This window comes from Amphiprion ocellaris, chromosome 1 (assembly GCF_022539595.1).
Source record: "Amphiprion ocellaris isolate individual 3 ecotype Okinawa chromosome 1, ASM2253959v1, whole genome shotgun sequence".
Taxonomy (NCBI): domain Eukaryota; kingdom Metazoa; phylum Chordata; class Actinopteri; family Pomacentridae; genus Amphiprion; species Amphiprion ocellaris.
In genome coordinates this window covers 38,817,148-38,832,222 of record NC_072766.1, presented here as the reverse complement: position 1 = coordinate 38,832,222, position 15,075 = coordinate 38,817,148, and the positions used below count along the sequence as shown (strand labels likewise).

Here is a 15,075-nt window from a genome sequence, read left to right as displayed (position 1 = left end):
TAATTGTCACATCTGAAAAGGAAATGATGTTTTTAAAATCTACTGAGCCACACTGACAGTGACAAGGATGTTTTCAAATGTTAAAAAAACAGGGTACTTTGAGATGCTCCTGACTGAATGAGGCTTCCATGACAACAGAGAGGCAGCGATGTAAAGGCTGTGCACGCTGCTCACATTCAAAAGGAGGCCATGAATACAGATAACAGCTGAGGTGAAAGCAGCTCCGCACAGCCAAAGTAGAGAAACACCGGTAGATAAAACCTGGTGTCGTCTCCCCCTGGGCCTTCAAAATAAATAGCAGCACACAGCAACAAGGCTGGCTGCTATATCAGAGTTCTGGTGGTCCTGTAACGCCTTCAAGGTCTCCAGTCTCAACCCAAATCCCTAAGAAGCCTTTGTCCTTCAACGTTGTGCTGTTCTGTGAACCACATTAACTGCTTTCTCGTGTCATCTGTTAATAGTGGAGATGATTTGCGAGCCTTTTATCAGTCATATCGTTATCTGATTAACTAATGGGCATAAATTAATCAGTCTTACAGTTAATTAAATAAAGCTGCACTTTTGTTTTGCATGCACAGTGGATTAAAAGGGCTACGCTTAATTTTATTAGCTGTATCACGGAGATTCTCGGGCTCTGTTAGGTAGTTTCTGACCATCATATGCTACCTGACCCATAATAAACAGCAGATAGAGAAAGTTAGAGCAACAAAGCATGGAAGTTTTATCTCAGGAACTAGTGGAGATCCAAATAGTGTGAAAATGGATGTGAATTTTACTGGTTTACTTTCGATTATCTGATGTGATGAATTAACATCTAATAGATGCAGCTGTAGCCAAGAACTGATCACAAAGAAGGCTGGAGGGGTTTTCAATTAAGCAGTATTTTTACTATGGTATCTAAGACATTTATTTGGAGATATTCTAAAAGGGTAACCCTCTGAACTCCAAGTCATTTCTGGGTGTTCACATTTTTACTCTACACTGTGGACTCATTTTTCACTGCAAAATCAGCAAGAATTAGACAAACCAACAAAAAAAGTTATAATTTCATGAATTATAAAAAAAGAGAAAGCCCAAGTTATTTTACAAAATCTGAAAAAATCAACATGTACAGCATTTTCAAAGAGTGGTGTTAAACTTGTTCCACATACTATAGATATTTACTACTTACATGATCTACTTCTATGCACGTAAAGCCTGAATTCAGCTTAAAAATTCTCTGATTTCTGTCATGTAACTGTTCGTCACAACAGAGTCATTCATACCTTCTCAGTTGCAACAAGGAGCACAGAATTTTTCTGTTTTTGCAGAATCTGGTTCGAGCAAATAGGGTTTTTTTTGGTGAATTTTTAAACGTGCCATGTAGAATCAAGTAGTTTTGAGGTAATATCATGATTTTAAATTTACATTTTTATGAATTGCATTATTTTGGCAGTTCTTTTAAAGACAATGTCACTTTCAAAGCTGCCGGAGGGTTTTGGGAATCAGCCTATTGGAATTACGAACTGCTTTGTAAAACTATATTCAAGCACATAAAGTAGCTATGCAACATTTAATGGGCATTTTACAGCACAAAGATTATAGTTAAACATTTAATGTTCACTCTGGTTTTCCATTGTCTGATCAAACATGACTCAGCCCAGTATCCCTAGAAATGGGGCTTTTATTGGGTGATTTCACAGCATACAAATTATATTCAATATCAAACTTCAATGGAAATGCAGGAAGGAGCTCAGATATAAACTTTAATTCTGCAAGCTGGACTTTGAATGTTTTCTGTCAAGCAGAAAAACAATATCCCCCTATCTTTGTCAGCCATGTGAATATGCTGTAACAACTGAAAAATAATTTATAAATCTGGTTCTAGGACCTGTGGCTTGCCAATTTCTAGTGCAGATAAAATAATGATCACAATTTATAAAGACAAAGGCTGTGGAAGCAGATATTTATGTGGAAAACTTCCAATTATTGGGGAAAATTTTGAGTCACTGAGCTATTAAAGAGGTGACTTGGCTCTGAGTTGAAACCGGCGGCAGCCTCGGTAGTTAATCAAACTAAAAATTGATGGCATGCTCTGGAAAACGTTCCAAGTTCACGGGATTTGTAGCCTTAAAGATGCAAAAACACGAATATCGACTTTTAAATTACCACTAATAGATATAGCTGTAGACCAGAGAGATTCATTCCACACATCAATCATAAAGACTTTGGCTTAGTGTGGCCCTCCTTCGCTTTCATCTCTCTTGTTTTATATATGAAAGGCCTGAAACAAGATCTGGAGATAAAAGACATTAAATCCCGAAAGAGACATTCCTGTGAATATGACATGCCATCCGAAAAGTCAGCACACAAGATATATACCTGAAATTCATGAGCCGTCAGCATCAAAACAAAACATTTTCCGACCTCTTCAAAAAAATAATTTGTCCACAAATTGGTCATTTAGAAGCGCTCACATCCAGGATAAAAGATGGCTGTAATTGCTTGAAACAAAGCTCACAAACAGTATAATGATGTTCCAGGGTCTCTGGAGGCTAATAAAGAGTCCAGGAATCCACTGCGAGGCTCTTTGTAAGCAATTACATGCATGGAACGCTAATTTTCTCCTTAAAATAGTCTCTCTGAAGATAAATGGCTTCTCAGTGAAGAAAGCTCACCTCTGTTCTATGCTGAACTGGAATAATGACTTCAATTATAATCCACGCAATGATGAAGCTCCAATTCAAATCAGGCCCTTTGTGTTGCTGTGTTCATAAGTTATTCTAATTACCTGGCTATCTCACTATTAGAGCAAAGGAGAAGGAAAAAAAAGGCAGATTGAACAGATTGCGAGAGGGTGGGAAAACTAATAAGGCCTGCTGGCTAATTGAATAACACACCAAGCAGTCCACCGCACACAACCGCTGCATGTTTATGCCGAAAAGAAGAGCTGCTTGGTAATCTGATTGCAGACTGGAGGCTAAATGCTGGACAACAAACCGAACAATGTAAGAAAAGTATTACCTTGCATTCCCTGCAGCTTCTGGATAAAAAGCGTTGGCCTTCGGAAAACGTCTGCCCCATGTAGGTACATTTTGCTGCAGGAAGGAAAATAGAACATGATAGTTTCTGTATCACTCTATTAAGGATAGTATAGTTGCTATAAAACACCAGAAAAGTGAATAATTCCTCCGCTAGCAGCATCTGCGGTACTTTGAACAACAGTGACATATGCTTTTGAGATTGCCTGCAAGAAGGAAAAGAAAAAAAAAAAAACAAAGTTTCCAGGCTGAAGTTCCTGCATAGTTGATTCTGTTAGAAACAAAGTTGTTCTTGGCTAGTGTGCATAAGCGGAGAGGAAATGTAACAGCGCATTAAGAATACAACAGAGGAAGGCCCTTCTGCATATTCCTCTGGTGATAAAGCAGAAATAGAAAGTGAAGCATATGATATGAAGTCCTGCTTTTCTCCTCTCCAGGGTGCAGGACCGTGGAACGCTCAGTCGCAGCTCTGGAGCTCTGCTCCCTCATTCGTCTGTGCCAGAGCTCTGATGTTCACAGGGGAGGAAGAGGAGGAGGAAGAGGAGGAGGAGGAGGAAGAGGAGGAGGAAGGAGCGCAGCGCAGGGATGGAGGGAGGCAGAGGACGGCTGGAATTATTCAAAGATGCTCTGTACTTCAGGGATTCAGTGTATTTGCAGTATAGTAAGAGAGACACAGTTGTCCGTGGGTCTGTGAGCACTTATCAGACCCCTGTGTGTTTTATACTCGAAATATTGCTTCTGTTTCAGCCTCCATGAAAATCAGATGACTGTGATCTTTGCTCTCGCAGATAATTTATTCTGGTTTCATTGTGGCAGCAGAATCATCAAGCCACCAACAATAGCGCCGTTCCTCGTCTCTGCTGTGGTTCTGGTTGAATTAACGCCTTCAAAAGCAGAAATATACTGCAAAGAAATCCAGCTGAGCATGTATTCGGGACTGTGAAAAACAATAGCACTGATAATTTGTCCAGACAGATGCAAAACAACATATATCTTTTTATTTGCACTGCATTTACTGTCAGACACTCTATTTGAATGTCCACATTCTGAGTGCAAACAGCAGCGACTGCAGCTACTAACTTCACAATCCAATGAGCCACATTTTAAAGACATCAAAAACGATTTGGTTTGACTGCAATAATGCAAAATGATTTGTAAGCATTTAAAAACTCAACTGACTGCTCACTATATTTCGGGGTTATGTGACTGTCTCTCAGCAGCAAAGAGCAGAAAGTAGCATGACGATGCTACGGAGCCGCAATAAGAGTTGGGAAGACCAGAAATGTTACTGTGGCAAGCAGGAAGGCTGGTCTGGAAATGAAGAAACGTGAGCTAACAGGCTTACAAAAGTGGCCCACATGTAAACATTCATGAAGCACAAACTTTGTTACAACTGATATTTACATACACTGTGCAATTTCTAATTAGTTTATAATGGTTGCAACTATACCGCCCAAGTTTAAAATAATTTTTTCAAACAACAGGTCTTTAAATTCATGCAGAAATTAAAAAAAAGAAAGAAAGATAACAGAAAAGAATCAGATTTTTCATTTGCAACTTGTCAGTTGTGTTGACTAAAACAACACTGCTACTGGAAGAATAAATCAGCAGTAATTAACTAGTGTAAGTTAAGTGTAACAACCTAAACTACATGATTTGAAAATTACATTTTCTGAAAAAAATAAATAAATAAAAGGTTACAACTGTAGGTATAAAGCCAGTTAACAAGGAGTTCGTATGTTTTCAACTTACAGAGAGCAGATGAACACAATTAACCCTTAGATGCATGAGTGATTGGACCCTACAATCTTACATAAGTGGGTCAAAAATGACCCACATAAGAATCCATGTGTTTTTATGTCATTTTTCTTTTTTTTTCATTTTGGTTAAGAATAATAATTTGTATTATTCTGTGTTTTATATTTTAGTCCACACAAGAATGATTTCATGTTTGAAATATGTTTATTTTACACTTTCTAGCAGATTTGTAACATTTTGATCATTGGAAAACAAGAATATTACACAGAACTGAAATAGGAGAATGACAACATCCATTGTGTTGACATTTTCCCACTCTTTTCCTCCACCTGTTGCGACTCTCCAGCCCTCCAAGTTTGTGCACTTCATCACCTCTTGTATATTATCAGTGATAAAGAGCTTGGGTTAGTCACACAAATACTACAGTTTCTATATTAAGTATAGAATGATATCAAAAACATGCTTTTCGAGGAATAGCTGGAATTTGAAATGATAAAAACTTTTCATTACAAATGTATCACAAGAAAACAACCTCACTGGGTCACTTTTGACCCACTGATGCATCTAAGGGTTAATCTTTTAAAACCAATCGAGCATCACTTCTAAATCAGTCCACATGGTTTGAAATTGCAGAGCAAAAATGACAACATGAAGGTTATTTACATTTTCGACCTGAGGCTATCTGTGTGCTGTGAAAGGTATTTTTGCTGCACACTAGCTGAAGGGGAATTTCACTGGTGAACTTTTCTTCTGCTGCCTGCACCCTAAATACGTTCTCCTGATACTTACGTCTGCACGTCTTGCAGCAGGTCCCATCAACGTGTACCGGCAGCAAGTCTTCTGAGCAGTTTGCCGGAGGACAGAAAATCCTGCGACACTCCACCACACCATTCTGTAAGAAAGTTTTTTTTCATTATTCCAAAAGAAAAAAAAACATGCAAACATCAGAAGCAACAATCCAGAGCTCAGTGTGAACACAGGCCTACAGCTTTTGCCATTGGCACTGCTGAGAAATTCACTTTGAGTGCTCCTACTTTCCTTCTGTGTCAATTTACATTTGCTCAGGCATTCATGAAATTTCACATCTTTATCTGGAAAATACACTTTACCCGAAACCCAACAGCACTACATATATATATATAATACATACAGTGTGATGTGTGCTTTGTTCCAGTGTGGCTTAATCTAAAGCTCCTGCAGTATTAGGACCATGTAAACAAACACAGATCTGCTCACTTTCCAGCCTTCAGAAGTGCACTCATATCATATTTACAAGTAAAACACAACTATAGTAATCAGAGGCCAGATTCATCACTGAGTGGATGCCGAAACCGAGCGGTCTGTTGACAGGTAGGTAGTTATTCATGCCCTGAAGGACAGCCTTCATTTTTGAGGCTAATATCTCTCTCTTGGAGTGCCTCTTCATTTCATGAGCCATCGGAAATGATTCCCCCAGGACGCCGCGGTTATCAGTTAATGGCATGTCCACGGGAGAAAAACCAGACCGGCTAAACTCCACCCTGTGCTTGATGTGCAATGATGCAGCAAGTCTAATTCCCCAGGGCCCAGACTGGCCTGATTCAACACATTTAAAGTCTGACTCCTATGCATGTGTGTGGATGGAGGCAGGCTTATTAGGGGGGCAGGAGGCAGAGGGACGGCGCCGGGTCTGGTTGAAAGGGAGGTGCGATAGGAAGGCAAGTTAAAGAAGCTAAGCGTTAAATGGGAAGAAAATAGGTGGTTGTAGTGACTTTAAATTTAAGAGGAATCTACCCTCAGACCCCGTTAGACTTTTATATATCACCAATGTGTGGTCTTGAAAGTATTCTAGACATAATTTGTTATAAATACTGCCACTTTGGTGTCACCACTTCTACTACTTGCAAGACCTTACAGAAAAACATTTAGAAGTCTATCTGAATATTTCATTCAGCGTATACATCACATTGCTTCAACCAAGACTCAAAACAAGCTGATAGGGAACATGATATCGGTGGGGTATCTTGGTGGCCAAGGAGGTTTTTGCAGACCATGATCCACTTCACCCTTGATTCACATCTAACCAGGAGTTTTTCATCCAAACATCTCTCTATTTTCTTTCACGTCTCCACCACTGGCTGTATATAAAGATGAACAAACCCTTCATGACTTCACCCACAGGTTTCCTGAACAGCAGATTTGAAGCACAATGGGGCCAGCTGTGGCTGGCACCACCTTGGCAGTACCTGACTCTGTATAACTCTAAGCTAAAGCAAAGATGAGTAAAGAAATAAAGTACAAACAGTGTTGAGATGGGCCATGTAAACTTCTCTGGGTCATGGATTGTCCTTACATAGTACCCATCTCAAAGCAGCTACGGTCTTAATTATGCATAACTTTAAGCTTCAATACAATTTAAAGGTGTGAGTTATATAAAAATTCAACCAGTGCACAGCTGGGGTGAACAGGGCATTCGGCTAAAAGGCTATTCTATATAAAAATCAACCAAAAACTTTTACCTGACCCCTTCAGAATCAACTTTTTTTGGTTGTTGTTGTATAAAACTTGCGTATTTAATCAACTAATGTAAATTTTTACCTTCATTTTGTGAATATTTTTCGAGTAACAGGTCCTTTAAGTATGTAGAATTGGGTGGAAATTGTGTGCTTTCTACTTCCCGTTATTTTTTCTTGAATTTTTCAGCCATCATAAGTACAAATTCAAAGAAGATAGTTTTTTGGGATTGTTTTTTTTTTATATATATATAATCAACTTTGAGCATTACTATTTTGACATACATCATTGTTTCAACAGCACAACTGCACCAATTTAATGTCTATGACAGAGTCATACAAACAAGCATTGGTATCCTCAATGTGTTTCTGTTTGCTGATAAATCACTGGAGAAAACTTTCAAAAAAGTGCATTTTGGTTAAACTTTTATGGGTCATTTCACCCTGTGACAGGTGCTTGCTCAAAACAAGTTGTAGAAAGCAAAAGTCTCAACATTTTTATACCTTCCCCTAGCCATGATGTGTTGTATGTCAAAATAACTTTCTGATATAGGCATATTTTGACACATTTCAAGCGGCTATCTCCTGGACTTATCAATTTATGAGGACTGGAAATTGCTGGAAAAAACTAAAGCAAATGATAGAGTTTATAAGTTCGAACCACCTTCAAAGGCCTGTAACTTGAAAAATATTCATAGTATGATGGTAAAATTTTGCATGCCTTCAATAAACATTAAAACTACAATCAGCTGATTCTAAGGGGGTCAAGTGGAAGGCATGGTTTGATTTTTCATTGAATGATCCTATAAAGACATAAAGTGTGTTTTGTCAACATGTTTATTTCTGCTGTAATCCTGGACAGCTTAACATGGAGGTCTGTGAAATAACTGAGTCAATTTTGGAGCCAGACTCAAGTGGATTTTCAAATAAATGCAGGTTTTGGCACATGCGGTTCATTTTTCAGCTCCAGAGGTTACCACTTGGTCTCTACTATCACTATAGAGGCATAAATGCTCAAAAATACTTCATAAAAATCAGACCATGTGAGTGGAATATGATATATTTGATGTTGGGGTTAAATAAATATAGACAGAAATTGCTTCCTCTCAAGATAAGGACACTACAATTTCCCCCGTATTTTTTGGAAACAGGTTTAAATGATTAACTTGCAATAGCAGATTTCTAATACTTTCAGGGTTCAATAACAGATCGAGGTACTTGACATAATGGGGTGTGTATGAGCCTCATTCTTTGATTTGGGGGAGGAGGATGACACTCACCTTACATGCACAGTTCCTGCAGTTCTCCGGCTCGACCCACAGCTCTTTATCCCGGTAGACGAGGCCGTTGGCGCTGCAGGTCCTCTCGCAGTGGCAGCCCTCCAGCTGGGTCAGCCTGGACTCGGCGTAGTTCAGCTGCACACAGAACCACCACAGCCACAAAACTAAATCTGAAGTCTGAGAGCGAGCACAGGCTTTTCCCCGCCTCACTCTGCACCCTCGCCCTCTGGCATGCCCTGATCGGTTTTCAGAAAGAGCTGCTCTGCTGGGAGCCGCTCATTAGAAGGGCACATAGAATAATAAGTGATCATCTTTCAGCTCATGCTCCAGACCTCGGGCTATAATCTACTGAGAGATGACGGACTGGACTGACAGCTCCGATCCTGCTACACAACGATCGGCCCTTCTTCTTCTTCTTCTTCTACAGCTTAGTTAAAGCTCAGCAGTTAGCTTGGCAGACTTTTTTGTGTGTGGTGGTGTTTGTTTTTGAAGAATGCTGCATTTTTGTAGTGCAGTGAGGTCATGTGGAGGAGGTCGGGGTGGATGGAGGGCCTTCAACACAACAATCTGACACTGGACATCATGGTTAGCATCCTGTATCTTAAATATGGTTTAGGCCGCAAAGACACATGGTTTAACAATGACCTTTACACTAAGCCTACTCATGCTTAAGTAGCTATAAATTGATAGTGTATCCCAAAAGCAGACATTATACAATAAACTGTTCACATTATATGGAACTTTTGATCTGATGCAGCTTATATACTGTATATAGCAACACAATGTGGTCATCATTAACACCCTAACACAAAGATGACCAATGCCTAGTCATTATTGTCAGCATTATTTCACTGTCTGACACAGGCATGACTACAGTACTGTTCAAAGTAGTTACCATTTCTAGCAATTAAAACATCACGCATAAAGAGAATAAAGCTAAAAGGACCATTTATTGTGATTATGGCACATAATTTTGGGGGCTTGAATGCTTCTTTTATCGAGCCTTTGTGCAGCATGTTTATGTCAGATATTTTAATATACATTCTAAAGATATGCCTGGACTCAACATCTTGCAGTTCATCCAAAAAACGTAAATAGGGTGGCATTACAGTTCTCTCTAAAGTAATTTCTAAAGTACATACAGTTTATAATCCAAATTAAACTGTAATCTCTGACTTAATAATTCAGGTTCGTTTTGCTACTTTAAAACGGCTGAGTTTTCCACATTTGCAAAAGAGCAAAACAAGTGAGCAAGCCACTGGAGACAACTAAAGGAAGGACTCAACCTAATCAAGTTTTATGACGTTTTGGGGGTTTTAGTGGCCTTCTTACAGTCTGTGATGTGTCCCAGTAGTAAAGAATGTGCTAGTAAACCTGGCTGTGGGTGGACATATTGTTAATGTTCCATTGATGCCATTTTGTCAGTGTTCATTTTCAACTGTGCGCCCATTCATGCTGGCCTGTACAATATATAATGAGGAATTTAAGTTCAGTAATGGTCAAAATCTTTAATTTGATGTGTTATTTAATTAAAATTGTGCATTCCTGTTATCTTCTTGATGCACCTGCAACACATAATAGCCACGAAATGTAATGCAATTGCTTCTTTCAACGATATCACTCAACCACACCTCGCTCATAGTATGCAAAATCAATAAAAAATTAAAAATAACATCAATTATTTCTTTATTTCATCAGTGCCATGAAGGAAAGTAAGAGGTAGCTGCTTCTACAAACAGCAATTCACACATAAAAGCACAGTCTGACCTCACGTATATATAATCAGAGGTCTGTTTCAAAGGCAAGGAGGCAGGGGGATTTAAAAGAGTCCACCTGATGTGAGCAGCGCAGGTCAAATGAGAAATCCTGAGTCCACTTAAAACACTTAAATCTGGTCTGCAGCTTGGCTTTCTTTCCCCTCTTTTGGCTCTGAGACCTGCCCAGGCCTCAGTGTCAGAAAGAGAGGAGTCGCTGTGAAATGATAGAGGCTTCCCAGTAGCAAAAAAAAACAAAAAACAAAAAAAAAGAGAAATGCTAGACGTCACTGAGGCTTTTTTTACTTCATTTAGAGAAGTCCCAGCCGGCTGCTGGCGAGCTCTGCGAGTTGTGAATGGTAGAGATGTGTCCTGTCAAAGCCCTAAACAAAATGTTTGAAATGCAATTTCAAAGGTTGGGAGGCTGCCTTGAGGCACCACAGTGGAATACCTTTCCTGTACAACTGCGAGCATCAAATGGCACCAGGATGCCGCACAAAGGAGTCAGAGGCTAATAGGCATGTAGCTCCTATGGTTGATACATGAGGCTGCGAGACGAGTGAAATAATAAAATAACAGCTGAGGAGAAAAGTCCAAACAAAGGAGGGCAAAGGAAAAGATGCATTCATTACATCTCCATTTGTATTCCTGCTAGTCTGATGCATATCTCAAACAAGAGAATGTTGCTGAAATTCCGGTGACCAATGAGTCTTGGGACAAAGAGTAATTAATTAGATTTTGATTATAACCCAGATCTGGGATGTTTGTCATTAAGTACTTATCATATTCTAGCTTCAACAATAAGACAAACATACTGCAACTTAGTTTGAAAGCCAATAGATCAATGCATCTTAAAATGCAAGTGCTGGTAACGATGCATCTGAATTCAGAGCGAACAGGGGGATCCTTCTCTGTTAGATTTCCAATGACAGGCTTAATATTAGAATGCAAATGCAGTGGAGGAAGCCGAGAGACAAACATTGGTGTAAGCAAGAAAATCCTGAAATATGTGAAGACCAAACCACTTCTCAAGAGTGAACATGCAGGATTTTAGACACTTGAAGGAGCATCTGCACACTAAACATCAAACTAACATTCTTTTAGCAAAATCTATGTGTACATTATAGCAAATTGAAAGAAAATTCTTACACGCTGCCGGGCAAAAAAAAAGTCACCACCTGGACTTAACTAAGCAAATAGGTAAAAGCCTTCCATTGGATGATTACTGCAGTGATGAATACGTTTCAGCAGGCAACAACTTATTTAACTCTAGCTGATGCAGTGAGGAGCTTCTCATTTCTTAAACAACCATGTTAGAAGACATATCCTGTGGTCATGGACAGGATGTTAATCTGTCTCAGAAGGGTCAAATTATTGGCCTGCATCAAGCAAAGAAAACAACTAAGGAGATTTCTGAAACTACTAAAATCAGGTTCACAACCGTCCAACGCATTATTAAAACCTGAAGGATAGTGGTGAACCATCATCTTCCAGGAACAAATGCAGTTGGAACAAACTCTTGAATGATGGTAGAAAATCAATCAAAATAGTAGAACTCATAGTTGTGTTTAATAGTGAAAGTCAGAGCATTTCCACACACACAATGTGAAGGGAACTCAAAAGATTGGGATTAAACAGCTGTGTAGCTCTGAGAAAACCACTGATCAGTGAGGCCAGTTGAAAAAAAAAAAAAGGTTTTAATTTGCTAGGTAGCATAAAGATTGGACTCTGGAGAAATGGAATGAAAGAAGGTCATGTGGCCTAATGAGTCTAGATTTACCCTGTTCCAAAGTGATGGATGCATCAGGGTAAGAACAGAGCCAGATGAAGTGATGCACTCATCATGCCTTGTGCCTACAAGACTGTGGGGGTTAGAGTTATGATCTGGGGTTGGTCAGGTTCAGCAACATTATGTTCCCAAAGAATGAGGTCAGCTGACTACCTGAATATACTGAATGTCCAGGTCTTTCTATCAGTGGAGTTTTTCTTCCCTAATGATCACGTTCCAAGATGATGATGCCAGGATTCATGGGGCTCACATTGAGAACGAGTGGATCAGGGAGCATAAGACATCATTTTCACACATGGATTGTCCTCCACAGAGTCCAGACCTCAGCCCCATTGAGAATCTTTGGGATGAGCTGGAGAAGACTTTGCGCACCAGTCCGACTCTCCCACCATCAATATAAGATCTTGATGAAAAATTAGTGCAACTCTGGACAGGAATAAATGCTGTGACATTGCAGAACCTTATCGAAACGATGCCACAGTGAATGCATGCTGTAATCAAAGCTAAGGGTGGTCCAACAAAATATTAGTGTGTGACTTTCTTTTCCTGGGCAGTGTATTTTCCAAATGATATCCTCCACTGTATAAGGAACTATTGGTAGATTTCACTTTAGAACTTATCTATTGCCCCAAGTTGGATTCCACCTGCTGATACTGCAACGCTACACTAATGTGGCAGCACAGGAAGGACTACAGCATCTGCTATAATCGGGTACCTCAGTTCAGAAAGACTACTTTTGGTCAACCTGTTTTCTCAGTTAAAGCAATGAAAAAGTAGAATTCCATCACCACAAAAATGAGAGACTCACAAAGTTTTGCAGTGTTTAAAACCAGCCTCGAGGTTTGTCCGAAGTCAGCACAAAACTTCCTCATAAATGATTATCTTTAATTTATGATTGAATTTATTATCTCACACTGACGGGCTTATAGGTTTCGCATTGTTTTATGTATTTCTTCTTCTCTTTCTGTAACCCGCTCAAGGACAACACATGCAAATTAGCTGCTAGCTAACTCTGGTGCAACTACTTTTATTTGTATACTATCCCTGCAAAAAAAAAAAAAAAAAGAAAAAAAATCACAGATTTCTACATTAGTGCACCTAACTTTTGGTGTCTAATGCAGCTATGTACCAATGCATCCAAGACATGCTATAATCGTACTTTACACCAATTAGCCGGAAGATTAAAACCACCTGTCTAATATTGTGTACACCTCACTTGTGCCACCAAAAAAGCATGAACACAGGGCCTGTGGTTTTTTGCAGCACCAGCACAGCAGTAGCAGATCCGTTGGGTGCTGTGGGGTGTAGGGTGGGCCCTTTGTGGATTGGGCTTCCCACAGATGCTCCATCAGAATAATATCTGGGGAGTCTGGATGCTGGGTCAGTGCTTTGGGCTGTTTGTCATGTTCCTCAAGCTGCTCCTAAGCAGGCTTCTGCAGTGTGGCGGGTCATATTATCCTGCAGAGGGAGGATTCGTCTGGAGTGTAAAAGTAGCATCCACTTAAATTCCAGGACCCTGTTTCCCAGTAGATAACGCCATTATAGTGACATAATCAATGTAAACCACTTCAGCTGTCAGTAGTTTTAATGTTGTTGCTGATAGCTGGTTTTATTATGAAATCGGACTTCACTTTTTCCACCTTTGTATTAAGAAACATATTCACCAAAGTGATGCATATCAGCAGCAAGCAAAGCAAGCCTCAATAAAATCATCCTCAATTTAGCTCCTAAACCAACCAAAAGCTTTTCTCTGTGTTGCCCTCCTCGGGGGGGGCAACGTGTCGGTGAATCAAACCAGCTACCCTGCAGGAATAACAAACATATTTACAGCCAGCACTACTCATTACACTGGAGAACACCGGATAGACTTAAAGCCTCTTTCATCGCTCGCACAAAAGGGAATGCATCTGAGCAGCAGTGGAGGAGAATGTTAAATAATTTATGCATCATTTATTTAGATAGCTACCCCAAGTAAAGTGTACATTAATGACTTCCTTAAAGCTCAGCCTGCTGTGAAGACAGAGCACCTCCAAAATGCCAACTTTTTACTAGTAAAGACCTTCTGAGCAGCCTCTGTGGCAGTTCATTTTTGAGATAATGCAAAGGTTATAAAGGGGGATTTGTTAGTCTAATTTGCAGTGTGAGCGAGGTGATGTCTGCAGGAGTCGGGATGAACCATGAACAGAACGGCTTGCACAGGGCGCTACTATGTAGAAGCCTCTCTGTGCAAAGGGGGGATTTTATTTAGCAACTGAGTTCAGAACTCATAAATTCCGAAAATGTCAGGTTTTTCACTCAGCGGGGTCAGTGCACCTACAAGACATCTGATATGTGAAAACCTCAAGATTAAAGCAACACACCACAGGTGGAGTATAGAGGTAGAATTAGGTGAGAAAACATTTTTCTTTTCTTTTTGTTAGCTGGATTAAAACAACATTTTGTACACGATAGAACTGGATTGGTATTAATACGGCATGCTGAGCTATCGGGAAAAAATATGACAATGAGCTGTTTCTGCTGTGATGTTCGACACAAAGGGCTTGTGCTGCCTCTCACAGAGACACAGGTGTAACACATGCAAATGCTGCCGCGCTAATCCACACGCCGAGGAGCTCATTGTGGTTTCACCTCACCTTGACATTGCACATCACACACCGAGGACCAAGCAATTATTCACCTCACGCTGAATTCCTCTATTTTCTAAGGCAGACAGCTATTTAGCGCTGGAGACGACTCCATCCTCCCCGTCGCGACTTGTATGCGCAGTGAGGTCAGGTGGCATTAGGTCGAGATGTGCTCCCGCGAAGGCGGCGGCACTGACACAGCAGTAGGGTAATGGTCTCCATCCCAACCTTACTTACACCGAAAATGATTCCATAGCTCACCCACCCGCTGGGATGTCCTCGCTTCATGCACTCCCACCTGATAGCATCCACTCATGCACGCAGAAATGCAATCACTACCGCACACTGATACATGGCG

General features: G+C 40.1%; 1 protein-coding gene across 1 annotated transcript in view; it reads right to left on the bottom strand.

Annotated features, from left to right (window-relative positions):
- LOC111575341 (protein kinase C-binding protein NELL1) overlaps nucleotides 1–15,075 on the bottom strand; it is a 345,892-nt gene that overhangs the window by 212,304 nt on the left and 118,513 nt on the right. Inside the window, exons 8-10 of the mRNA XM_055013217.1 lie at nucleotides 8,551–8,685; nucleotides 5,568–5,670; nucleotides 3,004–3,077 (exon numbers count right to left, since the gene is read on the bottom strand). Coding sequence (XP_054869192.1) covers nucleotides 3,004–3,077; nucleotides 5,568–5,670; nucleotides 8,551–8,685 — 312 coding nt within the window. The remainder of the gene's footprint in view (nucleotides 1–3,003; nucleotides 3,078–5,567; nucleotides 5,671–8,550; nucleotides 8,686–15,075) is intronic.